The sequence below is a fragment of the Ornithodoros turicata genome, chromosome 9, assembly GCF_037126465.1.
Source record: "Ornithodoros turicata isolate Travis chromosome 9, ASM3712646v1, whole genome shotgun sequence".
Classification (NCBI taxonomy): domain Eukaryota; kingdom Metazoa; phylum Arthropoda; class Arachnida; order Ixodida; family Argasidae; genus Ornithodoros; species Ornithodoros turicata.
Window position 1 is genome coordinate 23,015,133 of NC_088209.1, and position 25,977 is coordinate 23,041,109.

Here is a 25,977-nt window from a genome sequence, read left to right on the forward strand (position 1 = left end):
CCCGCGCGTACACTTCCTCTTTGGTCGTTGTGGTCAACCAACATCGGCGAGCCGCGGAGACGCAGCGACCTTGCTTGGAGCTGCCCGCCTGGACGACTGCCCAGACAGCCCGCGAAAAGTGAGCTGTCAGATATTTCGAAACTTTATCAACCAATCCCGAAGCGCGCATCCTCCTTTGGCCAATGGGCATCCGTCATGATGCCTGACGATGTAATACCACGTGACTGTGACGTGATTTTATTTTTCTACTGCCGCAAATGCGGGGAGCTGTGGAGGCCTGGTTGCACGTTGCACGTTGCACCAGTTGCACCCGCTGGGGTGTGCAAAGGAGCATAAATAGTGCAGATGAAGCTCCTATAATAAGTAGCAGCATATAAGAGTATGGTACAGGAGTTTGCACTGCGTTTCTGTACAGCTCCTCACACAGCCTTAAGATTTGGGCATGATTTTTTTTTTGTGTGTGTGTGGGGGGGGGGGGGGGGTGAAGACACCCCGGCTACAGCTATAACTGTATGCGCATAGAATGCATTCATAGCTAAATTTTTTGTGGGGGAAAGGGCTGGAACAACCACTGGCGGAGCCTGTTTTATTCCATGTATGGGTAAATATTCTCTAGTGTAGGCATTGTAAGATCCGCAAGCACACACAAGAGTAGGGAAATAATTGTGTTGCTTGCCATACGTCTCCCATACTACCTTGCTATTGCTATGAATTCTCAGTGAATTCAGCTCTTTGGATATGCTATTTTATTTACAAATTCTCCAAGAGTTTATAGCGCTGCAAGATCTGCGCATATTCGCTGGAAGTTCATATTTTTGGCTGTATTAGTAAGTCCGGTGTGACCAAGGAGCATCCAGAGGTGGTGGCAAATGCCATCCCCCCTTGATCTCAAGCTATGGGTGTCTTGTTCCCCCTTTCATTACAAGGTGTCCGGTATTTATAGCATTCTCCACTGCATGCAGCGTGTGTCTTTTTTGTTAAACTCTGTGTTAGCACTGCCAAGCAATGAGTGGTGAGCGGTCTACAGACATGGACAGATGGAGAGAGAACAGCAGGAAGGAGTGGAAGACAGGATGGTTAGTGTGCACCCTGGGGAGACTTCAAGGGCAGCTGAGACGACATTCGACTGGAAAGTCGGCCGGGAAAACCCAGGAAAAACCTCAGACAGCAGAGTTCCTCCACATGCAGCCCAAGTGCTTGCACCCCAGTCCATTCACAACCCTACTATGTTGGAGCTCATCACTGTCTTCCTTCAATAGAGCAAGTAAGAAAGGTCGTTGATGTGCACGGATGCAGTTCCACATTTGCAGCAGCACATCACATGTCTAGTTTTATTTTGATCCTAGGCAACAGCACTACAAGTAAGCCTGTAACTGCTGTTGCATATCAGTTCTTGATTACAGACACCGCTGACTGGACAGCTTCTGATTTATGAGTTCCATCACAAAAAGGCCTGTGACTTGACTGCTTGCAATTGCAGAACCAGTACTCTCGGGTTTCTGTGGCGACAATTCGTAGAGGCCGCATGGTAATCTTGAGGTGTGGGTTGGCATGACTGCCATCGCAAAAGGGCTTCCGTTTGTTGAGTAAACATCCAAAAAGTTAGTGGTCGTGAAAAGAAAAACAGAAGATCGTGGTCAAGAACACTTGGAACAGAAGACAAGCACTCTTAACCTTAGACAAGAAAAAGAGGAGTTGTAACGCACAGACAGCTATAGGTTTCCCACGAAAAGCTGCAATATTACTGCCTAGATGCGTACAGCTACACAAAATAACGAACTCCTATACTCCATAATTCAGTAACTGGAAGTAAGTCTTACCTGCATGTGACTGAAACCACATGAACACCAGTTGTAAACACGGCCCTGTTTCAACTGAAACTTAAATGGCTTCTTGTCATAAATTCTCCCAGTTCCTGGCTGTGTGTAAGAGCGATGATGCTGTTTCTCTGGCCTCTCTTCGAGTTCGGGTATCCTCGGTTTAGTGTGACTGGAACTGTAGGACCTTGCCTGTAACAGAATGGCCTGAACTTCATTTGACTAGACTTCAGCTGACTGTAGCTTATAAGATGCCGTGTAGCGCTTGCACTACTTCTCTGTGGTTCAAATGGATACTCACACATGATAGGGGCGTTATGAGTAGTGTGTATTTACCAAAGAGGCACCTTGACGCTTCCCTTGCACATAAAGTCATGTTTCACTCCTCAAGTTGCGTTCCGAGCAGAAGATCGCCTTGATCGACTACGACTTCGCTTGGCTTGCAGCTTGTATGTTGGCTATCTTAGCCAGGGTTGCCACCAATAGCCACTTTGCGTCAAATTAGCCACATTTTGCTACATTTGAGATTTGAAAGCGTGTCAAAGTGGTCAAAGTGCCAAGCATGTAGCGACAGGAACCATCTTCAACGTTTGTAATTTATGACAATTGAGAAAGCACGTTCACTGACCAGGTCCGATTGCCCTACCTTTCTTTCCATTGATCGTGTGATCTTACGAGACTGATGTTCAATTGACCAATGACGAAACGATGTCCAAACCGCGTTTTTCGTCTGCTAATTTGAGCGCGGTCTTTCATTTGTCTTTCGTTTGCGCGGTCTTTCACTGCGGCGCGTAAAACAATATACCATGGCTAACTGACCATATTTGACGAAGATGTGGAAAGACCGACGATATCCTATCTTGTTTGATAACACGGGCAAGCACATCGAAGACACACCAAAAGCAATCGGCAGGATACAGAGGGCTTCAGGTGAATGGATACTTTTTTAGATTCATACAAAAGCAGAAATACAGAGCGTGTGAAGATAAAGTATACCCACAAAGACGTAGGTACTTTATCTGCACCCACCTTGTGCATGAAATACCAAGTGCACGGGACATTTTCTGCCACAAACGCTCGGCTGAAATCAACTTTTTCCATAGATTTTTCTGCGGTGCCTCGAAAAAATGGAACCTTCGTGTTCGCTTGTAATGACTGCAAAGCCACGAAGCACAACTTCAAAGTGGTACACAGGGCAACAACAGCAGACCATTGGCATCATTTTACGTCATGGTGTCGCTTCTGGGATTAAGTGGCCTATTAAACGTAAGTATCTGCTGAAATTCAGTTTTCTGTGTAGCCAACGTCGGCACAGCTTGTTCAGATGGAACTTAAATGCACCGACACACAGAGTCAATCCATAAAATTTAAGTCTTGGGTACTTCTTTTTGTCACTTTCTCTGACCAAAATTAAAATGGTATTTTTTTAATTTTGAAGAATATCTAGTACACATCTGCAGATGCTGCATAGGAAGCCACAAAAGGATAAATTTCCATGTTTGCAAAGCAGACAGCAGACAACTTGTATTCCAACAGTAGCACTTGCTTGCATTACGGCTGCTGTGCTGTCCAGAAATGATAAATGTACATAATACGATTATGTGTTTCCTTTCACTATCCTGGACTGTTGCGATACGAGATACAATTTGCAAAAACAGAACTAAACAATTCTCAGTTCTCTCAACTAGTTCCTAGGTACACGTTGATTCAACCTCTCAAATGCATACAGAGAGCGGAGCTTGGTGCAAAATTGTTTTTTTCACCAAAGAAAGTTGAGAGTGTTTTGAGTTCGGTCCCAAAGGGAGCACTGAGATATGTGTGTAGTCGATTTCTACATTAATTTTTAGTCGTTGGTGTATTAGGTCGTCCGTTGAGAGCAAAAAAGGATGATCACCTTTGCCCCTACTGATTCCGAAACTATGGTGGCATTTCATTTTTCACTGACCATCCATGGTACCGAAAATCCTGTGCAAATTACTGGTGTAGCCTGTGCGGAAGTTGATGAAACACACTGCAAAAGCAGACCACGCATGTTGAAAGTATGGCGGAATTCCTCCTCTGGAAAAACGAGGTAAACGTTTTACTGTAACCGACCAATAACAACATGCCTCGGACAAATCCAAAGTGCCTGGGCAGCAGTCATCTGGAAATCAGAGAGCAGACGAGCTCGGAAAGACTTGTCGGCAAAGCCAGTTGACCGTGTGCTATCCTGTGACTGTCGTACGAAAGTACGTCTCCATGATGCTTTTGGAGAGTCCTTTTCGGGAGAGTAAACTGGACAAATAGTCTGTCGAACAACGCTAAACATTGCAGTACTTGTTTTACAAACACATTTTCGCAGGCAACCGTTACTTTAAATGATTAATGTAAACAAAGATTCTCGGTATCCTGAGGATACAACCCCCCTGTGGAGTGTCATATCAAATTAAACAAAAGGTTACACAGAGGTCAACATCTCTGTACATGTAATATATGAACATAAACAAGGTAATCCTGCGACAGGTCTATGGAAATCGAAGAAACTGAAGTGGTCAAATAAATTACATTTATTTCAGTGTTACGCATTGCTATGCAGCCTTCTCCCGCACTAACTGTGCACATCGAAATGCCAGAATCAAGTGACGTAAATAAGATTTGTTTGACAGAAAACACATTCATAAATTTTTTTAACACGTTTCTCGGAAATTTTGGCAGTTCCTCTGTTCATGTTCGGCTTCTGCAACTCCCTCGTTACTATTTTGTCTCCTTTGGCTGCTCCTTGAAAGACAGCAGTGATCCAAACACGATATGCTGTACTACAGGAAACTTTCCAAGTACCTGGAAAAATAAGGCACATAGAATCAAAATTCTATCCCTCCGAGTAGCACAACCTGTAACTGCATTCCGCATACATTCCTTAATTTCTTGCACACAATGCGACAATGGGACTTGCCAATGGGGACTTATAGTCAATCATACAACACCCTTACCTCAGCCTTGTACATCTTGATTAAGCCAGCATTCACTTTGCTCCACGACTGTACACCACTGATGTTCCACAGCTGGTTCGAGTGCTCGTGGAACGGACCAGTTTTTACCTGCAAATACAAGGCGCAATGAGAGTTTCGTGTAAGCCTAAAACATCTCTGAAGTGTTTCTGGATAATGTTAGTCTTCACTTGGCTTTAGAAGTTTCTGAACTTTTTATTCAACCACTCAAAAAAAAAAAAACAGTGCAATAGAAAAGTAGGAGACATCCTCTTGTTCGCTGATCGTAACAAACAAACAACAACGAAACAAAAAGTTCCGTTCAAAATGTCTTCGTTTCACTGGGTTCCACATATCTTAAACTACATTTCTATGCTGTTTCCACCATTACACACAGGCACATATCATGCCAGGGCACCAGTTTTCGTGTCCCCCCCTTATTGTAATCGTATGGTGATAAGGTATGGTGCCCACCATATCGTGGCTCTGTTCACATCGTCTTCATCAGTTTAATCTTGCTGTTCATGTTTGCGAAAATGCTGGCCACGACAAAAAAACACTTTCATCGTCTGTTCTCACAAACTCCAGAAAGACACTTAAGAACACTTGACAGAGATTAGAAAACTTGATGGTGTTGCACAAATTTTGTTACATTTTACCGAGAAGACAGACTACAATGTCATACAGATAATGTTTTCCCAGCTTGGATAATTCCGATATTCCTGCTACTCCTGCAAGACCAAAATTAAAGATGTTTTTCTGCGCCCTTCAGGAGCCAACTCTGATTGGACAAAAAAGAGGCTTCTCCCTCAACACACAGAACTATGAGGCTGACGTGTCACCTATGTGCTGTCTTACCAATCAAAGTACTAAATAGCGTTTTGCAATCAAAGAATGCAAACTCACCTTGTTAATGAACTCTATACAGCCCATGAACATGTATTCCCTGGCATAGGACTCTGCAAAGCCCTCAGATGTGAACGCCTTGGGTTCAATTCTTGGGTGGTCTATAAAAAGATCACTCATTCAAATTTTGCCACACTACAAAGCAGCAGTCATCCCAACTAAAAGGCATACCAATCAGTTGTGCACTGCCCCATATAAATGGCAGGAACTGGTAGTCATCCAAACTCCAGACACCGTGGCTTCCAGCAGGTTCCATGCGGTACTCCAGTTGCAAGTGTCGAACAAGTGACATGTAGCTGAGAAAAAATGAGACCAACAAACAAACAACTCCAACCAACAAACAAACTACTCAATGGATCAAACAATGCAAGGGAAAAAGGCAATAATTACAGATTTTGATGACATTAAACACAGCAGAATAGAACCTGTATTCTTGGTTCAACCAAGGAACAGCATCTTGGGTGCTCTATGAGCACTTTTCTGACCCCATAAACCACTCAAATAGTGCTGGTCAGATATATGTGTAACATGAATGGCATACATGAAACAAACATAGTACAGAAGGCATTGCCGAAGGCTTAACAGGGTTCTGCGAGAGCAGATGTATACCATGGAAACAGACACACTTTACCCACCTATCAAGGCATGCGTGCTCTCATTTTTGAAATAACGCAAATTATTTACTTATGAAGTCTTGGGAGAGTCAGACAGAGTCACACTCACAGCACCACGTTTTCACCATGTGATGGCTTCCAAACGGCAGGCTACAGCGGCGTAGGACTTTGATATGCACGATTAGGAGATCTGTTTAGGAGGCTGTTTGATGGGACTTTTCACATCTTTAAGTATCGTTTTGCAACTCCTTTAAGACTGAATATGTCAACGGAGCATATAAACGACATATTTCTGCCTAAGAACGAAACGCACAGCCTAATGGTTACATCAGATACAGCATTTCTGTGCTACACCAAATGTAGATGTATAGATATTCTACAAGAAATGACAGTACCTATTAAAACATTTCAATATGGCAGCTGCAGAATCTTCTTCCTTCAGAGCACCAATCTTGAACAAGCAGCAAAGGAACATGGCAAAGCTCATTTCATGCCCTGCACAGAGAGCAGATATCGTACATCAGCGTCTCATGATTCCGCACTACCGTGGCGTGCAAATTTTACCTGTGCCGTAGTCAATCCTAGTCATATTACCGAAACTGTCTTTTAAATATGGGGCAATTTCAGCTATTGCTGCATGGAATTCCTGTGGTAATGCATCACGCAGAAGTTGCTCTGCATTCTGCATGCAATGAAACAGAAGAGCATCAGAAGTTAGTAGTGTAGGCAGAAAAATATCTACTTCGGGAGGGGTTCTGTGGGAAAAGTGGGAAAAGCGGCGGCATCACTGGGGGGGTGCAAGGGGTGCGGTCTGTACCGGGTGACGCGACGGAAGGGGGTGACGCACCGCACCAGTGCAGCCGCTTCCTCTCTTTCTCTGCGGCGCGAGGACATCAAAGACAACATGAGGAGCCCTATGCAAGCATGATTTTTTTTCTGCATGTGGTACGATAGTTATTTATCGTGAATCGACTCGTATGGAACGGGATCCATTATTGAGGGGAGGAGGATTTTGGCTATGCCACTGTCAGAACTACAGTCAATGAGCGTTTTGGGACACTTGAGGGTCATTTTTGTAAATGTCCCACTCAAAGTCATGTGTCGTTTGTTTCAATACAATGCCAACATGGGAATAATCTGCATGCAAAAGAGACTCACCTCATTTGTCCTACGGAGCCATGTCCGGAATGAGGAGTTTCCAAACCTCTGCGGTTGGTCTACGGGTGGAATTTCTATGACCCAATTGTCCAGTATATTCAGCATAGATATGAGAGCTGTCATAACCTGGACAATTGAGAAAGTTCATTATAATCAAACGAATACATCCTCGCTGGCAACTGATGACAAGGGATCTGTACTTGCATCTGATAAGAAACAGTCGTCCACGAGAGTAGTGCCTTTGACGTGCTCATTCATGGCCAGAACAAACCCCAAATATTCGTTGTATGCCTGAAAATTTATTGCCATCAATGAAACTAAATGGAGCTATACATAGGGTTATTTTTGGCACCAGCAGTAATACAGGTGCAGGAAAACTCATGTGCCTCCTCCTCCGGCGTCGTGTATGTCCCCCACCCTTTGACCTACGCTTTCGCCATGTCTGGTTCACATGCAAACAGCGCAAGCACGCTGACGAATATCGTACATACCACCGACTTGGTCCACTTGGCCATATCCATTGGCGTTCGGACTTCGCGCTGGGGCACAACATAATCGGCAATGTTATTCCCGGCATCTGGAAACAAGCGGAGTCTTCGGCCTCATTACAAGTGCGCGTAACAAAGTGGTCATGCACTTGCTCGTTTATGTTGCTCACCTGACATTGTGAAAGCAGAACGAAACCGCTGTTCTTCTATATGAAAGTTATTTGCACGGAAGGGACATGTAGCCGTAGCCCATACGGCTCGTGAATGCGCGCACAGGCACGTTTTCAGACTCGCACGTTACCGCGGTGTATGCACCCTGCTATGCAAGGTTCAGTCAGGTATGCAAGCTGTCTCTCATTCGGGATGCTGAAGAGTTGAAAGCCACTCATGTAAAGCAGTTCACGATGGATGGACACAATCGAGTGGGGAACAGAGAACCAGACGAAATACGAAACAGGGAAGCACAGAAACACAAAAATGAGCCAATGCCAATATCGATGCGTCTGAACCGGCCTGAACCGCACCCGCACGCATGCCGCGTTGGCTGTAGCTGGTCGGAGCTTCTTCGTGAAAAAGCTAACGTTAGCCTGTCTGTTTTGCGTATGTTATAATTCTCTGGATGAAATTATCGAAAACGCGTGAATTTATATATATTTTTTTTCTCGCATCACGTCAAGCCGTTCGTAGTTGCTTTGCCGGCTTGGTAGGGGGCGCGCGGTGTGCGTGGCCAAGAATGCTCTTGCATCTGTAGATCTGTGGGCATCTCTCTCTCACTTTTCTTTGAAGGAATACGAAGGACCGAAAAACGTACTCTTCTTCACATAGAGTTGTGCAAGCTGATCGCTGTCGCGAAGATCTTTCATCTTTTGGTGTCTTCGGTGCTTACCACCGCGGCCTGATAAAAATAAAATTAAAAGGATGCGTCGGCCGGGAATCGAACCCGGGCCACCCGCGTGGCAGGCGAGTATTCTACCACTGAACCACCGACGCCATGAATATTTATCCACATCAATGTATATTTTGCAACTTCAATTCATGTTCCTATTTGTATTTCGGGCATGCGAAGTAGCTCGCTGCCTGGGCCTGAGAACTTCCTTTTTCTTTGTTACTGTTCTTTTTTTGTTGTTGCTCCGTGTTAGCGCCGCGAAGCAACTGTGGCTATGAGCGGCGGACAGATGTCCACAGATCGAGAGAGGACAGCAGAAAGGAGTGGGGAACAAAGGGGGGGGGGGGGGGAGAGACAACTTCCAATCGCGCCTAACTGCGGAAGGAAGTGCAATGCTCAACGCTCAGCTCAACGTCCGTCGTTGTTGCGGCTGCTGCGTTCAACAACTTTAACCAATGGTTCAACTACCGCAACAGAAACTGATATCGCACACTCAAAACACCTGAAACTTGAACGGCAACGAAAATAATTTACGGTAATAATCTGGGTACTGCAGGATCCGAGTTTCTACAATCCTTTACCGATTTTTCACTTTTTTTACCTTTTCATTTTGACAAATTTACGAAATAAAGCGCAATGAAGCGAAATGAATTAACTGAGGAAGTAAAGCTAAAATGAACTATCAAACTGGAACATCAATAGTGTATATAGCACAGAAGAAGCATACGTTTATGGTGACTTGCAGGTTGCAAGCAAAGCAACATTCGTGAAAACAATGTTCATTACGTATTCGTAGAAACCATACTACACTTTTGAATAAATGTTGTGTGCACTATCCCTAAAGTCCTCAAAATAGATTTCAGTATAAGTTTTGTGACGGTACGTCTCAAATCTTACGAAAAACAGAAGGGAAAGAGCAACCTGAGGAGGCGGTAACGAAAAAGGTTATGTTACCTTTCTGTGACACCTACCTCTACCTTACCTACCTTACCTTACCTACCTCACCTATCTTACCTTTCTGTCACCTGATTTCGAACTGAACGCAAACACAGGGGTCACGAATGATCGGGAATGGGGAACTGCAAATCAAAAAGCCAACTGGTGTAGAAGCACTAATTATTACATTCTGCTTGCTGCTGTTGTCAAATTCAGCAGTTTGCGCGAAAGATTCATGCTATTTGGTGTCTGTGGTTTGGCACAAAGTCTGCCAAAGCAGATATATCCATACCACGCTGTTAAAAAAGAAGAAGAAAAAGAACAGAAAAGTGGTGTGAGATGGCACTATGAACTACTTTGAACTATGAACTACTTTGCATGGGGAACTTTGTTCTGGCGGCTGGGTAGTTTAGGTAGCTGGTAGCTGGTTAGGTAACTGGTTAGTTAGGTAGCCTCCATCTTCAACCACACAGAAATAATTGAATTACGGTTACGTACAAATATGTGCTCACAGAAGTAATTAAATTGCAGGTACAATTATGAAATCCTAATTGTAACTGAATTACACATAGAGTTCCTCCGGAAAGTACCAAGTTCCCATTCGTTTCAATGAAGAGTTTTGATGTAGCTCTATTCTTAGATTAGATAGTGAATCACCTCGTCCCATCGTCATTCATGTAGTTGTTGTTGTTAGATTAGATAAGATCGTAAAGAAAAAATAATAACGAAAGAATGAAGCACGAAGCCAGAGTAAGTACATTCATGCTTCATTCTTTCGTTATTATTTTTCTTTACGACATTTCAACAAGCTGGACTGTGTATTATTTTACCCTCTTGATCTCATATTAGATAAGATCGGAAGGAAAATAAAAGCCCCTTATTATTATCATTTTTTTTATTCTGCGTTAGCGCCGCGAAGCAACTGTGGCTATGAGCGGCGTACAGACATGGACAGGTGGATGGAGGACAGCAGGAAGGAGTAGGGAACAGGGGGGGTTAGTATGCGTCCTGGGCCGACTTCAGGGGGAAGTATGCCGACATTCGTCTGGAAAGTCTTCCGAAAACCCAGGGAAAACCTCAGACAGCACAGCCGGTGATAGGATTCGAACCCGTGTCACCTCCCAGCCTCGGCGTGGAAAGCGATCATCCTAACACTATGCCACGGGAGCTGTTTTTTTTTTTTTTTTTTCACCAAGTAATAACGTTTATTTACAAACATTAAAATAAGCTATGACTGTACAGTGTTAATGAGTGATGTATGACGAATGAATGGTGCACACCGTAGCATCCAAATACACAGGATACAAAAGAAATACAGCTGGTCCCTTATTATTATATTATTCTTTGCTGAGGAACGCAGTGCAAATATAGAAATGTTTATTGAAAGAGCAAATGAAATCTCTAGTGGAGCGTGATGACTGGAAATCTATGCTTTGCAGAAACACGAAAACATGCCTGAGGTCAGACTGCAAAGGCATCGCAGGGATTTGATGTATGACCTAAGAATGCTACAGTAAAAAGGCGGTTAAAAGTGGTGCCAAACACAGAGGGAATGCTACACGTGGCCACAGCTTGCAGCGCCCATTGATCTTCGAAAGCAGAGCCGATTAGTTTCAAAGTTGTCGTCTGTCTCAAAGACCACGATATAAGCTTGTCTTTCGCGAATGAGCAAAAATCGCGGACATCGTGGAAAAGATTTAGAATGAAATCGAATCCCAAATCAAATGAAAAGTAATTCCAAAAATAACTTCGAGTGTATTACGAATTACTTCTAAAAGTAAGTCAGTTACAGCTACGTAATGTCGAAAGCAACCCTGGCTACCGAGAACGTAATTAATTCCGGGTATGCGTTATGTACCTGTCCTGTCACTATGTCACATCTTGCACCTGGTTTGACTGACTGATTGATAAAAAAATAGAAAAATATATAGAGATCGAATAATTCGAATAACCTTCTTCTCGAATAACCGTAAGACGGGATATTATTGGATGTGTTGATTTGAGACATATTTTTCTGGCGACATATATATATATACAGTGAACCCTCGTTATTATGACCATGGTCGTTTCCGAAAATTTTGGTCATAATGCGGAATTGTCATATTAAAGGGGGAGATTTGCACATGTTTCACTGCATTGTTCCCCAGGAGTATGGTCGTAAAGCGCGTATGTCAGATTATCGGGGGTCATATTAACCAGGGTTCACTGTATATATATTTTGTGAGTCATCAGAAACGTGAACGAAGCATGAAATGTGTGGGGAACCCAACAGAGCTTCACCGCATAACCACGCTCCCAACCAACGTCTCCCCGAACGACCTGTTTGTAAACACATGACGTCATAATGTTCGACAGCGCCACCAATTTGGTAGAGTTTAACTACGCTCGAAGCTAGAGGCGAACAAGGTCGCACCCGAAAGCCACGGTCTCAATTGAGGGGATTACGATGGTCCCTGAAAGGGATGCGACCTTCGATCCTACTTTCCTTTCAATAGGAGGCAGCGAACAAGTGCCCATTCGTGGAACCCAGCCCTCCCCTTCCGATTTGTTTCGGCTTCAGTCTGTCTACCAACGTCATGATGGCGTTTCTCGGGTAGAGGTTTATTGAAATCAGGAGGCGTACCCCCTCCCCCCCTTTTTTTTCTTTGACACTTATGTATCTATGTGAACTGTCACAAAAAGGCGAACACCCCGCGCTTCCCACAAATCAGGGGTGGTGAAGGTACCATTTTGCGCAATGATTGGCCTCCAGGGTGTTATGTGGTGAAGATATGTTTCAAGAGGCACAGTTCCCTTGGAAGTCGGCCCAGAACGCACATTCCCCCAGAGCGTTTGACGTTGCCTACCTCTGTGAGACCGACAACGGCGGTGCTCTTTCAGCGCAGTACCCACCATCTGTTTCACTAGAGTGCATGGGGGTTGAAGGGTGCCGCGCAAGGAACAATAAGCACATTATTCTGAAACATAATGATGACAGTTTCAAAACACCAATGAATCAATCCTTTATCGGCGCCATTTGCTATGTGACCTTGAGCAACAACAACAGCACATGATGACATGTGCTTGTTCTCGCCCAGGAGTGCCATGTCCACCCCATCACACGTGAGAGATAAGATAAGCGATATGAGAACGAGTCAGTGCCGGATTTACAGTGGTGGGGGCCCCGGGGCACTGTGCTGCGAGGGCTCCCGTGTGTGTTCTATCCCAAGCAGCACAATGTACTGAAAGTCGAGTGCAATAGGGGTGGACGGGTAGGTGGAAGACCTTGAACGAACTGGTGAAACTAAAGAACATTGATAAGACACATACCGTCCACCCCTATTGCACTCGACTTTCGGTACATTGTGCTGCTTGGGATATGTCTGTCCCATGTGTTATTCAGGGTCGATATGTGTAGACAGAGGACAGATTTTTACCAAGTTTCCGTTTTAGGGATGCGTTTCAGGCATGCAAAACAGATTTCCCTTGGACAAGACCTTTACTGGTGGGGGCCCCGGGGCAAGTGCCCCGTCTGCCCTGCCCGAAATCCGGCACTGGAACGAGTACAATAGTTCACAGAACGATGGAAGTGACGCAGTAGTATGAAGCAATGAAAGATAGTGCTCAGTGACAATGAGGAGTCCCGAGACAGGGGAAATATCCAAGATTCTCAACAAATTTCTCAGACACGAAGACGGACTAGTTTCTAAAATTTTAGAGATAATCGCAGGGAACTCTAAAGTAACTGTAACCCTGTAACCAGACAGGAACTGGCATGTCCTTGTCCAAATGTAATAATGAAATATGTCCAAAATGCCTGTCACAGAGAATTTACAGTCTTCTTCTTCACTCATTCGGAAATGATTTCAAATACTGCTCAGCGAGGCTCTCTTCCGATCTTCTGTGAACATACGCCATTCGCATTTCGCAAACACAGTGAAGAGGGATCGATGGAGGTTCTCCACATCTCCGCTAGATGGACCGCTCCCGAGCAGTTTCTGTTAGCGACGCATAGATGGCACTCTGCACATGGGTACTAGCTGGGGCTAGGGTTCGTGAGTGGGGTGGGGTGGGGTGCTCTGTTCGATACCATAGTGCTAGAGCGCCCAGAGCTAGAGCTAGAGCTGCTAGAGCCCAGAGCTGGAGCCGTGCTCGGTTCGCTTTACTTACGCTCGCTGTACGGAGCAGAATCGGTTGTGTCGTCTGCTAGCAGTTTCGCGTTTCGCCACTTCGAAGCTTTGGAGACCACAATCTGATGTCTATGACCCTGCGCAGCATATGAATCTCGACGTGACCTCAGCAGTCAGTTTTTTCTGTACCCGGTCAAATACTGTAAAGAATGCTCACTGACGTGAATAGTAAAGCAGAGGAGCGACGAAGCGGTATATTTACCCTCATCCAATCCCCATCCATCATTTCTCCGACTTCATCGGCTGCATTCGTTTCTGCGTGTGTGTCGTAAATTGCGAAGCAGTATCTTTACACGTCTATGAAATGGCGGAACTTCAGTTATTAGTTTTGCCAATTCGAAAAGTAACTGCAAAGCAACTAAGTGACTAAGTTTCTTGCCACTGAAACTTAGTTAGTTCCTATTTGTGAACAGTAAGTATTGCTTTAGATTCTAGTTACTTTTTAATTGCAGTCCCGGGTGAAAAATGTCTGCAATTCCAAATGGTTTATGAAACAATTTGCACTTTAAACCATGTACGTACAAAGTGGTTTGAAGTAGAAATTGCTTCATAAACCCCTTGTAACTGCAAACATTTTTCACCTGGGGTGGCTATAAATTAGTGTCAGGCATATTCCTAAAGTAACTTTCCCATGACTCGTTCTATCCAAGAACGTATATATATAGACAAAACGTAGTACACCATCCTCTGGACCGATTGGCGTGCGACGTTTTTTTCTGGATTCTCACGCATTGTGGAAAAACGGAAGAAAGTCGTGTGACGACAGCGGACATCCGGGGAGATATGTTGAAAAACTCCGATTGCGAGGAAAACCAAAGCGGTTGCTTTCGCTGTTTCTTTGCGTCCTGGGAAGCGGTTAACAGAGATGTTTCGTACGATTAGTTAAGCAAGAAGTTTGACCTTATCCCATTGACTGCTGCTTTATGAGAGATAAATCGAGTGCTGCGTGTCGGTCGCACTGATGTTGCTTTCAGATTAGTGAAAACGGCTCCAAGAAAAATTATGCTGGTTTCGCTATCGAACATTTCGCGTATTATCCGTTTCAGCTTGTGGGCACGGAGTACCTCTTCAAATAAACGTGCTGGCCTGTTATGGAACTGACAGAATGCAAAAAACATTTATTTGTTAATGTATTTTCTTTCTCGCTTTAATTCCTTTCCTTTCCTGTAGCCGAAAGGGGGTTTAATGGATGTTAGAATCTCCGAGTGAACACTTCTTTCTCTTTGCAGTGCCTTTTCCGTATACCTTTTGCGCTTTACATACACTCTTAAAAATGAACTTCACCGCATAGCACGCTCCTAGCCAACCATCATCTCGAATGATATCGTTATCTGCCCTGATTTTTTGTGACAATTATGGACAGCATAAGTGTCACAAAAGAGACTTGCGCCTCCCGTTTTCAACAAATCAGGGCAGATAACGATATCATTCGAGATGATGGTTGGCTAGGAGCGTGCTATGCGGTGAAGTTCATTTTTAAGAGTGTAGTTTATAGCACACTCTTGACCCGGGTTCGAATCCGGGCTCCGGCCGTACTTGTCTGGGTGCTTTCCCTCTGTTTTCCTCAGACACTTTCAGACAAATGTCGGCACAGTTCCCTGTGAAGTCGATCCAGGACGCACGATACCCCCTACCATAATCGTGACGTTGCCTGAACGTGGCCGACTAGGGCAAGCAGTTCCACCACCACCACCATTTGTGACACACTTATTTAGTGATGGTAATTGTCACAAAAAGGCGTACACCGCGCCCTCTCCGCAAAGCAGGATTGACAGCGGTATCATGCTGTCCAATTGTGGGCTTTCAGCGTGTTATGTGAGGATATACAGCCTTGAAAACCAGCCTAGAGAGGAAAACCTCCCCACTTCATCGTCAGAATATAACTGTTGTTGTTGTTGTTGTTACAGCCTTGAAATGCTGTGACAAGTAATACAGAATGCTATCGTCAAGGAAATTCCCTAGAGTCCCCAGAGGAAGGTGTTTTTCCAGGGGAATTTCTTCTCGGTAATGACATTTCCTTTGGCACGAGCGGTGTTCCACACTGCCCAGCCTGCTGGGCGTCATAAATGCCTGGCTAAATGCCAGAGGCGACGTGGCTATTGTTTGGCGGGTATCACACAAGTCACGTGACAACGTTTCCACTGGCTTTTGCCGTTGAGGCTTGGGCAATATCAGGGCAATCGGAGGCGCTTCCTTGCCTTCGCAAGCAAGGACCCAAGCAATGTGAAACGGTTTCAGAAAAGGAGCCCCAAGTGATTTGGGGCTCCTGAGAAACAAGCGGTCGCCACTGCGCATGGAGAGAACCCAAACAGTATTTTGCGCATGCGCGATGACGACGCCTTATTTCTTTGGGGCCCCTATTCCGAAACTTTCTAATATTGTCCTGATGATAATGATGGTAGGAGAAAAAAATGGAGATGTGAGCACGCTCACCGCAGGACGAGCTACTGCAGGTCTAGTAGAGAGAACAAAACAAGAAAACGTCTAAAAAGACGAGAAGTTACATCCGAAGAGTAATTAAATGTTCCTTTTAAAGTTGAATCTAATGCTAATGTTAGTTCCATAGATAATTCAATTGCAACTCCAGTTGCTCATCCCACTGTCATTCATGTAGTATCATGTAGTCATGTCATTGTTGTTGTTCTCGCAGAAAATATTTCATTAATGTGTTATGTTATTAGTCGACAATAGTGATTGTCCGAAGCATATGTCATGCCAAGTATATCGAATACTTGCGCTTAGAATCCTGTAAGCGGTATGGGGTGACTACAGAGCCATTCCGATGGGGAGGGGGGTGGATATGTGCAGTCGGCCAGGGCGCCTTCCCCACACTCTTACAAATGAACTTCACCGCATAGCACGCTCCTAACCAACCATCATCTTGCATGATATCGTTATCTGCCCTGATTTGTTAAAGACGGGAGGCGTACGCCTTTTTTGTGACACTTATGCTGTTCATAATTGTCACAAAAAAGGCGTACGCCTCCCATTTTCAACAAATCATGTCAAATAACGATATCATTCGAGATGATGACTGGCTGGGAGCGTGCTATGAAGTCAAGTTCATATTTAAGAGTGTACCCTCTGTTGTTACAGTGTGGGTGGTGAACTAAACGTTCGCGTGTGTTAAGGCCCTCTCGCCGCCATGTCGCTCTTCAGACTCCGTAACGGCGAAATTCAGGGGTTTGTATAACCTCCCACAACGTAAGCTCGTGACGTCATCCATACAAATAGCCTAAAACGAGCCGACAACCTGTTGCGGAATAAATCACGGCGCTGACTGCGTATGAATTGTCGACTGACTGAGAGCTTGATTAGCTGCGCGGCTCGTATACAGTGCTAGAGAAGTACGCCAAAGAAAGGGGCCGATTAATGCATCTGGGCCAGCCAGCCAGCTGAGATGCGTACACAGCATTGGAAGCAGGGCCAGTCGGCGCATCGATTTGCCCTCTCGCGAGATCGATACACACACACACACCGCCCAGGGTGACATCATCGTCGCGCTTTCCTTGCCCACGCAATGTTTCTGTGGCTTTGGCTCAATTTGTTGTACGGGTCACTTAGAGCATAATTTGCACGGGCTCTTCATTGAGAATCGCACGTACTTTTTGTTTGGGTTGTCGTGGAATTAGAGTCCCGCGTGACCCGCACTTTTTCTGCGGGCGCAGGTCCCGATTTGCGATGCGGGCAAGACATTTTACGAAAAGAGGAACAGAAAAGATTTAATAAGTCAAGTGGCATATTCGTTTCGTTACTAATAACGCGGTCGACGGAACAACCAACCTTGCGGGCACGTAAATGTAACCCGTAAACATGCGTAAAAAATGCGGGCACGTAAATGTAACCCGTCGGGGACATCGTCGGGCACGTAAATGTAACCCGTAAAAATTCGTAAAAATGCGGGCACGTAAATGTAACCCGTAAAAATGCGGGCACGTAAATGTAACCCATCGGGGACATCAGTGATGACCGCGAAGTACTCACAGCTCACGCCTGTGTCCCGTGTTTTCTTCTCGTCGAGTGCGAGTTGTGGAAAGTGGGAGTTGCGGGAGGATGCGGGTCTTGCAGATGCGGGTACCGGTCGGATGCGATTAACAAAATTTCGATCCCCGCAGGGCTCAAATTCATGGACTGCGTTGTGAACTACGTTGGTCCATATCTGTTCAGTCGCCATGAGTCGGCCCTGGTGGGAATAAGTTATATCTGGTGGGGAAGGAGGAGAGGGAAATTTTTTTTTGTTTACAAACATACTGCAGCTCTCTCTCTCTCTCTCTCTTTCTCTCTTAAAACAGAATTTCACCACATAACACACTGAAGGCCACCATTTGCAAAGTACGATACCATTTTCATCCTCATTTGTGGAAAGTGTGGGGCGTACGTCTTTTTGTGACAATTTTTGTGACCCCAGGTATATGGTCGAAATTATCGGCAGTCCTACCGTGCGGCACGTGCAGCATGTCCGCCACACAAATAGGGTGACACGCCTTACGTGTAAATCTACCCCAATTACATAGTACCTTGTGACAATTAACGTAATCATAACAAGTGTCATAAAAAGACGTAAGCCTCTCCATTTTTCGACAAATCAGAGAAGAGAGCAATACCATTCCGAATGAGGGTTGGCCCTGCGCGTGTTATGCGGTGAAGCTCCGATTTTTAGAGTAGATGTACACATACACTCTAAAAGCAGAGCTTCACCGCATAGCACGCTGTGCGCCAACCATTACCAAGAATGATAGGGTTGTCGCTTTTCTGCTTCGAAAGCAGAGGTGGGCGTACGCCTTTTTGTGGCAATTTAGATATATGAAAATTGCCACAAAAAGGCGTACGCCCTCCTCTCTCTTCGAATTAGAAGCGACAACCCTATCATTCTTGGCAATGTTTGGCGTACAGCGTGCTATGCGGTGAAGTTCTGTTTTTAGAGTGTACATCGAAATAAGAATAAATAAATATGTGTACAAGAAATAGGATGTGAAGAAAAAGATGTATCCCGGTGCTGATGTGATTTCAATCCCATGTGTGTTGGTAACGCACGTTAAAAAAACAAAACAAAAAAACATGGGGCTAAATAGAGGAGGAGCTTTCGACTTTCGATTGGCCCTCTCCCGGCTCGCACCTTGCCACAGTCTAGCCCATGGCACATTCAGACGTGTTGGCCATCAAGCCATCCCAGAGTCAATACTTTTTGTCATGCTTATTTGCTCATCGAGCTGCCTCGATGGGAGCATGGTTTTAATATGATGCTCAATCACCGCGGTGCTGACGATTATGAGGAATTGAACAGCACGTTCATCGAGTCTGGGCTGAGATTTTCCGTTCGTGTCCGCAAATAGGAAGACACACCAAACAGAGTACGTTCTGGAGAAAGTATTTTATGTGTGCGATAAGTAGTACACTCTTAAAACAAAGCTTCACCACATAGCACGCTCCTAGCCAACCATCGTCTCGAATGATATCGTGTCACAAAAAAAGGAGTACGCCTCCCGTTTTCATCAAATCAGGGGACAGGACGATATCATTCGAGATTATGGTTGGCTAGGAGCGGGCTATGCGGTGAAGTTGATTTTTAAGAGTGTATACACCCTCGATTTGTGGAAAGCGCGGGGCGTACGCCTTTTTGTGACAATTAACATTTCTGCATAAGTGTCACAAAAGGCGTGTACTTCCCGTTTTCAACAAATCGGGGAAGAGAACGACGTCACCAGGATGATGGTTGGCTAGAAGCGTGCCATGTGGTCAAGTTAATTTTTAAGAGTGTATGTCAAAATGCAATAAGGAAAAAAGAAAATGAAGAAACAAATTAGAATAATATAATGTGAAAATAAATAATTGATTTATTTACGGCGTTGGGCATAGGCGAAATTAAAAGAGGTTGATGTGTTGACTGACAGCACCTCCCCCACCCCCCACCCCCTGGCCTGAGGTCGGAGGAATATGGTCACATTATGCTAATACTAATGGCGTTGTTTGATGAGTCCCATATTGCCAGGAATTCATCGTCTTCATGAAAGGGTGGCTCAAGTGTTTGCTGCGAGCACCGGCTTTTTGTGGCAGGAAATAATGAGCTGCCCGGTGCGTGTTTAACTGGCTGAGCGGCCTATGCAGTGGAAAGTACGAGATCCAACAAGGGCAGCGTCGAAGGCGGTTGACCTTCGTTGGCGGAAGCCGTTGCGGCATCGAATCGAGGCCGCTCGTAGCACACGCGCGCGTTGTTTTGGCGGAACAAAGCTCAGCTGACCTCCTTAGTGACGGAGACTCCAGCAGCTGTGGCGCTGGTGATGCTTCCTCGTGTCCGCTGACGGTCTGGTTTGCATTGCAATGCCGAGACGCAGAACCTGACATCCCAACCCTTATAACTACACTCCAAAAACAGATGGTGGTGGTAGAGGTAGTGGTGATGGTGAATGGGCTCGCCGTTGTCGGCCTCACAGGGGTGGGCAACGTCGCGACTGACGTCCAGGGGAATGTACGTCCTGGGCCGACTTCTAAGGAAACTGTGCCGACATATGTCTGAAAGCGTCTGAGGAAAACCCAGGAGAAACATCAGACAGCACAGCCGGCACCGGGATTCGAACCCGGGTACCTCCCAGTTTCGACGTGTCAGCGTGACAGCGTTGCTTGGTCCGTTGGTGCGACGGTATAGCTATAGTTCAATAGAAGAGTTACACGGGTTGGACAAAATAGCTGCAAGACCCATATTTTTAGATAGTCCTGTTGAACTCCTCCTCAAAGACGTACTGACAAACGGCCGTTCCGCCTCGCGAAGATTCTCGGACCGTGGTCGAACGCTGCCCACCAGATGCAAGGTCTTCGTCTTCTTGCGGAGCTCCTGCGCTCCACCGGTCTGGCGACGGATCTCTGAAAGTGCTCCTCCCATCATCATCCCCTCATCCGTTCCCAATACACTCTTAAAAACGAGCTTCTCCGCATAGCACACTCCCAGTCAACCATCATCTCGAATGATATCGTTATCTGCCCTGATTTGTTGAAAGAGGGAGCGTACGCCTTTATTGTGACACTCATGCTGTTCATAATTGTCACAAAAAAGGAGTTCGCCCCCCGTTTTCAACAAATCAGAGGCGAGAACGATATCATTCGAGATGATGGTTGACTGGGAGCGTGCTATGCGGTGAAGTTCATTTTTAAGAGTGTAGGACTAGTGTACCGCCACAGCGGCGGTGAATCGCCCACCTCATCATCACCCAATGTATGTGTGTGTGTGTTCCTCAAAGACCTGCCATCACAGACAACTCCCTTTTATTATCAATCACAAAGGTCATTCCGTCGTTGATAAGCGCTGGTAAACTTAAGTGTTCGAAAGATCTGCTTCTTCGGTTTAACGAGATGGTATATGTTAGACCGCAGAGAGTTCCAGAGGGGGATGACGGTTTGTGCCTGGTTGTGGCGTCTGTTGAAACCCGACTGTGGCGTCTGTTGTGACCCGAGCTGCGGAATTGGGGGGGGAGGGGCACGTCGAAGTCTACTGTTTCGTTGGTCACGTCACAGTATATGCGAAGACCGGCAAAATATCTGCGGGCCGAAGTAGCTGCAATATAGAGTCAAAGCTGGACGCGAGGGACGGGAGACCACTTCGTCGAATTGTGGCCAGAGAACACAAAACTATGTCAACAAGAGAAAAGTCTTGTGTTTCTCATAGCGGGGAGAAAGAGCGATCGAGGGGCCGTGGTTGTACATAACGGCATAGTAGCATCAGGGGCGCAGCGGGGTGGGGGGTTACTAAGGTGGTAGTGCGCCCAGGGATACAAACGGGGCTCGGCACCCCTCCCTCTTCCCGAAATGTATCGACCAATGGTAAGATCGGATCTTCTCTGGCTAGGGATAACCCCTAGGGCTCACGTTGTCGCGTTGTGCACGTTGTCTTTGTCAGCCAGTTCTCCTCTTCCCTTCCCCTGATCCAGATACCTGTATATACCGAAACGACGTGATTCTATTTGGGCAACGAGCGTCAACCATTAGACACTCTAAAAACAGGTGGTGGTGGTGGTGGTGAAAGGGCTCGTCGTTGTCGGCCTCACAGTGGTGGGCAACGTCACAACTGGCGCCCTGGGGGAATGTGCGTCTTGGGCCGACTTCTGAGGGAACTGGGTAGTGCACTCTAAAAACAGAGGGAGGGGGGGATGGCAGGATCGGCTGGCCGTTGTTGGCCAACAACAACACAGAACTTCATCACATAGCACGCTCTTAGCCAATCACCATCCCAAATGACATCGTTCTGCCCCCTGATTGGTGAAAAACGGGAGGCGTACGCCTTTTTTGGAACACTTATGCTTTTCGAAAAAAGGCGTACGCCCCGCGCTTTCCACAAATCGGGAGTGATAAAGGTATCACTCTGTGTGCAGTGGTTGGCCTTCACCGTGCGATGTGGTGAAGTTATTTATTAGTTATGTTCTTAGACTGCACTATCCATTAATGCGTGGCATACGCTATGAAAATATCATCCTTCCAGACGCAGGTCATCGTCTGTTTTGACCACTTCGTTTGACAGCGCTGTATACATGCCGTTTTCTCCACTTCCTGTTTGGTGCAAAAACGACACCGGTTTCACAGCACACACTCTCTACGCCAACGACTGTGCCGATTGATACCGTTATCGTCTCTGATTTGAGGAGAGGGAGGGTCGTATACGCCTTTTTGTGGCAATTCAAATTGACACAAAAAGGCGTACGGCTCCCGTTTTCCGAAATCAGGAAAGCGAAAGATATAATTCTGCATGGCGGCAGATTCCGAGCGTCCTTAGTCGCGGAAGGACCGGAAGTCTTCGTGGCACCGGAAGTTGTGGCGGGGGCTTGTTTATGTTAACCCGAGAATGCCATACATGTATAGTCACACCCATTGCGCATTCCACCTGTGTTGATTTATAAGGAACTATAGACACGTGTGTTTGGGTCCCACCTGGAAGGCTGAGCAGAAGAGACGCCCCTGAGACACGCGCTTGTGACGAACGTGCACGTGACGAGGAAACAGGCTGATAGGTCAATCAGGGCGCAATGCGTCACAGTACAGTCAGAGGAATCAACTTCCTGCTGTTCATATCGTTATTATCAGGGCTATGTGCCGCTGTGGATGGCAATATGCTTGTGTACGGGCGTTAGTCAAACACGGGTATCACAAAGGCATTGAAAAGATATCAGGTTCTACTTCGAAACTAGAAAAACCCAAGACACGGAACTATTTACCGCTATATACGCCGATGTCAACAACGTAGCCCCATTCACTCTGTTGCGGTGTTGAAGCTATAACAGGCTACATTCATAGTTTGGCTTTCGGGGCAGCATTGCTTGCAGTATACTCCTCGTGGGAAGATTTTTCCCAGTCTTTATGCACCCTTTCTCAGTGTTCTTTTCTTTTTTTTTTTTGGCGCGTCAGCGATCAGCCGTGCGAATGGTGATTAGCGACAGTGTACGGAGCGGAATGGGGCTTCAGGAATCAAAGAAAAAAAAAGAAAAAGAAAAGGAACAAAAATAATTCTCATCAGACGAAAATTAGGATCCCCGTCCTCTTGCTCGTTCCACCGTTTTCCATTCTCTGTTGAGAGAAGAAAGTGTCAATGCCTGGCTCGCCTTTCACAATTTCTACCACGCTTTCGAAATTTGTTTCGAAATGTAAGTCTGTGCAAGATCACCTTCCGGATATAGATGTGGAGAAAGTCCAAGTATCCCGAATATGCGAGGCTTTATGCTCTGATGAAGGGATTATACCATGTGCTACGTTCTCGCACAGTGCATGGTAGAAGGGACCGGGCCGGTTGCACTGCCGCAGGTGATTGCGCACTTTCACTGAAAAGCCTGCTGGGGTATCCTTCCAAATAAAGATCGTCTGGTCAAATGGGGAACTACACGAAATTGTACTTGCCCTAACTGTGGTGCAAACGAAACAAATACACATGTTTTACATGAGTGTGTTGTAGTGTCGACATTGTGGACTTTAATGCGCCGCCGCTTCGCTGTAAGGCGTAACGTTGCAGTGAGCACCCAAAGTAATTTTGACCACCTGGAAGTTCCGATGTCGGGCGCAGCTCAGAATCGCCGTATTAGATCAATGTATCCCAGACTTACTCTTGTTATGTGTTTGCTCCGTGACTACCTTGAGCACGTCTCTTTTCGATAAATAAGGGATATAGGGGGGTTTTCTAACAAGGGATTCAGACTATGTAAATAGTGTATAATCACGACCAATTTTTCAGTCGAATTTTGCTTGATATGTTTGCATACGAATGGTAGATTGTACATATATTTAGCAGTTTGACATACTTGCAACGATAGTTTGCACGTAGAACACTTACGTCGTTATAGTGTTAGTGAAAAGCAAAGTGTAATTTGGGCAGTTACTTGTGTAATTAGATAACCGTGTTAATAAAATATTCTGAACAACTTTATCCATAGTATATACCCATCTCTGAAAATTCCGTATTCACAAAATTTGTTATATGACCATACGATTATTCAAGATAAAGATATATGCAGTCGGTTTATGAACGCTTGACTTACGAATTCCCTGGGTATATGGACGGCGACCTCTTTGTGGGACAAGACACTTTCCCTTCCTCATTCCAGATGGTTGACGGTACACATAGGGATAATCTAGCCACTGAAGCATTTGAAGGTAATTGCAGAAGCTGCCTGAAGGCTGACTCGTCAGCATGTTTGTTTCTTAGTAGTCGGTAGGTTGTCTGGAGACGCCAGAACCCTATCAGGAACAGCGCGGATGTCGCGCCTTCTCCCCGACACCGGGCTTTCCTTTGTAACTTCCAAGTTGCCTGAAATGTTTCTTTTTTTTTTTTTCTTCTCAGAACTGCATTATTCACAAATTCTATTCACCAACATTAAGTGTGCCTAAACTTCCAGCTCCTTAAGCGCTATACTTTGTTTCAAAATTCCCAGCTCGTACTCGACTGTGACATATGCTGAGTTGCAAATCGGCCTTTCTCGTATTTTTCTTTTCCTTCAATTATCTGGCGTGCTGTATAAACTCAGAGTACATGCGTCATTTTGAGCTTGCGAAATGTTACACAAGCCACGAACACGGATACTGCTCGCGTTTTTTTTTTTTTTTTCTCTCCTTCTTCTTATTCTGTATAAAGTTAGGAGTCCAGTTCCGTCAAGGGAAAGGAATTTTGGCAACAGAACAACTGTTGGAATGTCTTCGAGTTTTGTGTTCAAACAAGGCTCGCAAAATTTTATGCCAGAAACAAAAACAAAAAAAAAAAAAACTGCGTCGGCCGGGAATCGAACCCGGGTCAACTGCTTGGAAGGCAGCTATGCTAACCACTATACCACCGACACCACGGAATCCCAATGGCCCATGTTCGTTCTTCGGCAACTTCCAACACTTCCTCTTCTCTGCCGAAGTCTGCATGTTTTATCATTATGGCGACAAAGACTCATTCTAATGATGATGGTTGGGGGTGCACACACATGAAGATGTTTTATCATTACAGCGACAAAGACTCATTCTAATAATGATGATGATGATGATTGAGGTGCCGGGGAGTGCACACACACACACACACACACACACACAAAAACTTCCAAAGAAGAACCACCGTTATCCCTCCTGATCTCAGGAGAGCATTGGGAGTACCCCTTTTTGTGACAATCAATATAGCTGCATGCGCGTCCGAAAGAGGCGCATGGCTCCCGTTTTGTGAAGTCCTGCTTCTGCTTCGAGTGCCTCTACTCGTGCCCAGCGCGTTTCACGCTTCACTTTGTGCCGTTGGACATTCCAGGATATAACGCGTCACTTTCAATAGGCTTCTGTTTCGCTTGCTACCGTGGGTGTGCCCGCATCGATGCCAGTTATCGAGGAACCGTGTTATGCAAAACGGGTTGCGAAAGGTTCCCACGACGCTTTGTTGGCTTATATGACGTATTGAGTCGCACGGAAGCTCTGGGTAGGGTGCGAAAGAGGAGAAAGAGAACAGTTGCTTACATGTACTATATCGCGAGTACATAGCTGCTAACTGTAATGTCAAAGGCTGGAACTCAATACAAACAAAAGTAGTCGGATACATCCGCAT

At 45.6% G+C, this 25,977-nt stretch overlaps 2 protein-coding genes and 2 non-coding genes across 4 annotated transcripts; all 4 read right to left on the reverse strand.

The window, feature by feature from the left end:
• Nucleotides 1–1,317: 1,317 nt before the first annotated feature.
• On the reverse strand, nt 1,318–2,270 carry LOC135367819 (CDGSH iron-sulfur domain-containing protein 3, mitochondrial-like). Its single transcript, XM_064600939.1, has 3 exons — nt 2,119–2,270; nt 1,821–2,009; nt 1,318–1,572 (listed from the first exon to the last, which is right to left on the reverse strand). The coding sequence occupies exons 1-3, from the start codon at nt 2,191–2,193 to the stop codon at nt 1,387–1,389; spliced, it is 450 nt and encodes a 149-aa protein (XP_064457009.1). The 5' UTR covers nt 2,194–2,270; the 3' UTR covers nt 1,318–1,386.
• Nucleotides 2,271–4,345: 2,075 nt separating this feature from the next.
• Nucleotides 4,346–8,468, reverse strand: LOC135368382 (serine/threonine-protein phosphatase 2A activator-like). Its single transcript, XM_064601599.1, has 10 exons — nt 8,120–8,468; nt 7,953–8,038; nt 7,666–7,752; nt 7,462–7,587; nt 6,868–6,985; nt 6,699–6,798; nt 5,861–5,985; nt 5,690–5,790; nt 4,787–4,894; nt 4,346–4,634 (listed from the first exon to the last, which is right to left on the reverse strand). Exons 1-10 carry the CDS (start codon nt 8,124–8,126, stop codon nt 4,551–4,553), a joined length of 942 nt encoding a protein of 313 aa, XP_064457669.1. The 5' UTR covers nt 8,127–8,468; the 3' UTR covers nt 4,346–4,550.
• Nucleotides 8,469–8,868: 400 nt separating this feature from the next.
• On the reverse strand, nt 8,869–8,939 carry Trnag-gcc (transfer RNA glycine (anticodon GCC)). The gene has a single exon. It is a non-coding gene; the product is annotated as a tRNA-Gly (tRNA).
• Nucleotides 8,940–25,171: 16,232 nt separating this feature from the next.
• Nucleotides 25,172–25,243, reverse strand: Trnag-ucc (transfer RNA glycine (anticodon UCC)). The gene has a single exon. It is a non-coding gene; the product is annotated as a tRNA-Gly (tRNA).
• Nucleotides 25,244–25,977: the final 734 nt, after the last annotated feature.

Coding starts and splice junctions, on each gene's coding strand:
- LOC135368382 (XM_064601599.1), bottom strand. Junction 5,791..5,860: donor GGGCAGTGCACAACTGATTG/GTATGCCTTTTA, acceptor ATCTTTTTATAG/ACCACCCAAGAATTGAACCC. Junction 4,635..4,786: donor TCAAGATGTACAAGGCTGAG/GTAAGGGTGTTG, acceptor TTATTTTTCCAG/GTACTTGGAAAGTTTCCTGT.
- LOC135367819 (XM_064600939.1), bottom strand. CDS start 2,193: ATGACTTTATGTGCAAGGGAAGCGTCAAGGTGCCTCTTTGGTAAATAC. Junction 2,010..2,118: donor TCATAACGCCCCTATCATGT/GTGAGTATCCAT, acceptor ATTCTGTTACAG/GCAAGGTCCTACAGTTCCAG. Junction 1,573..1,820: donor GTGGTTTCAGTCACATGCAG/GTAAGACTTACT, acceptor AACAAACGGAAG/CCCTTTTGCGATGGCAGTCA.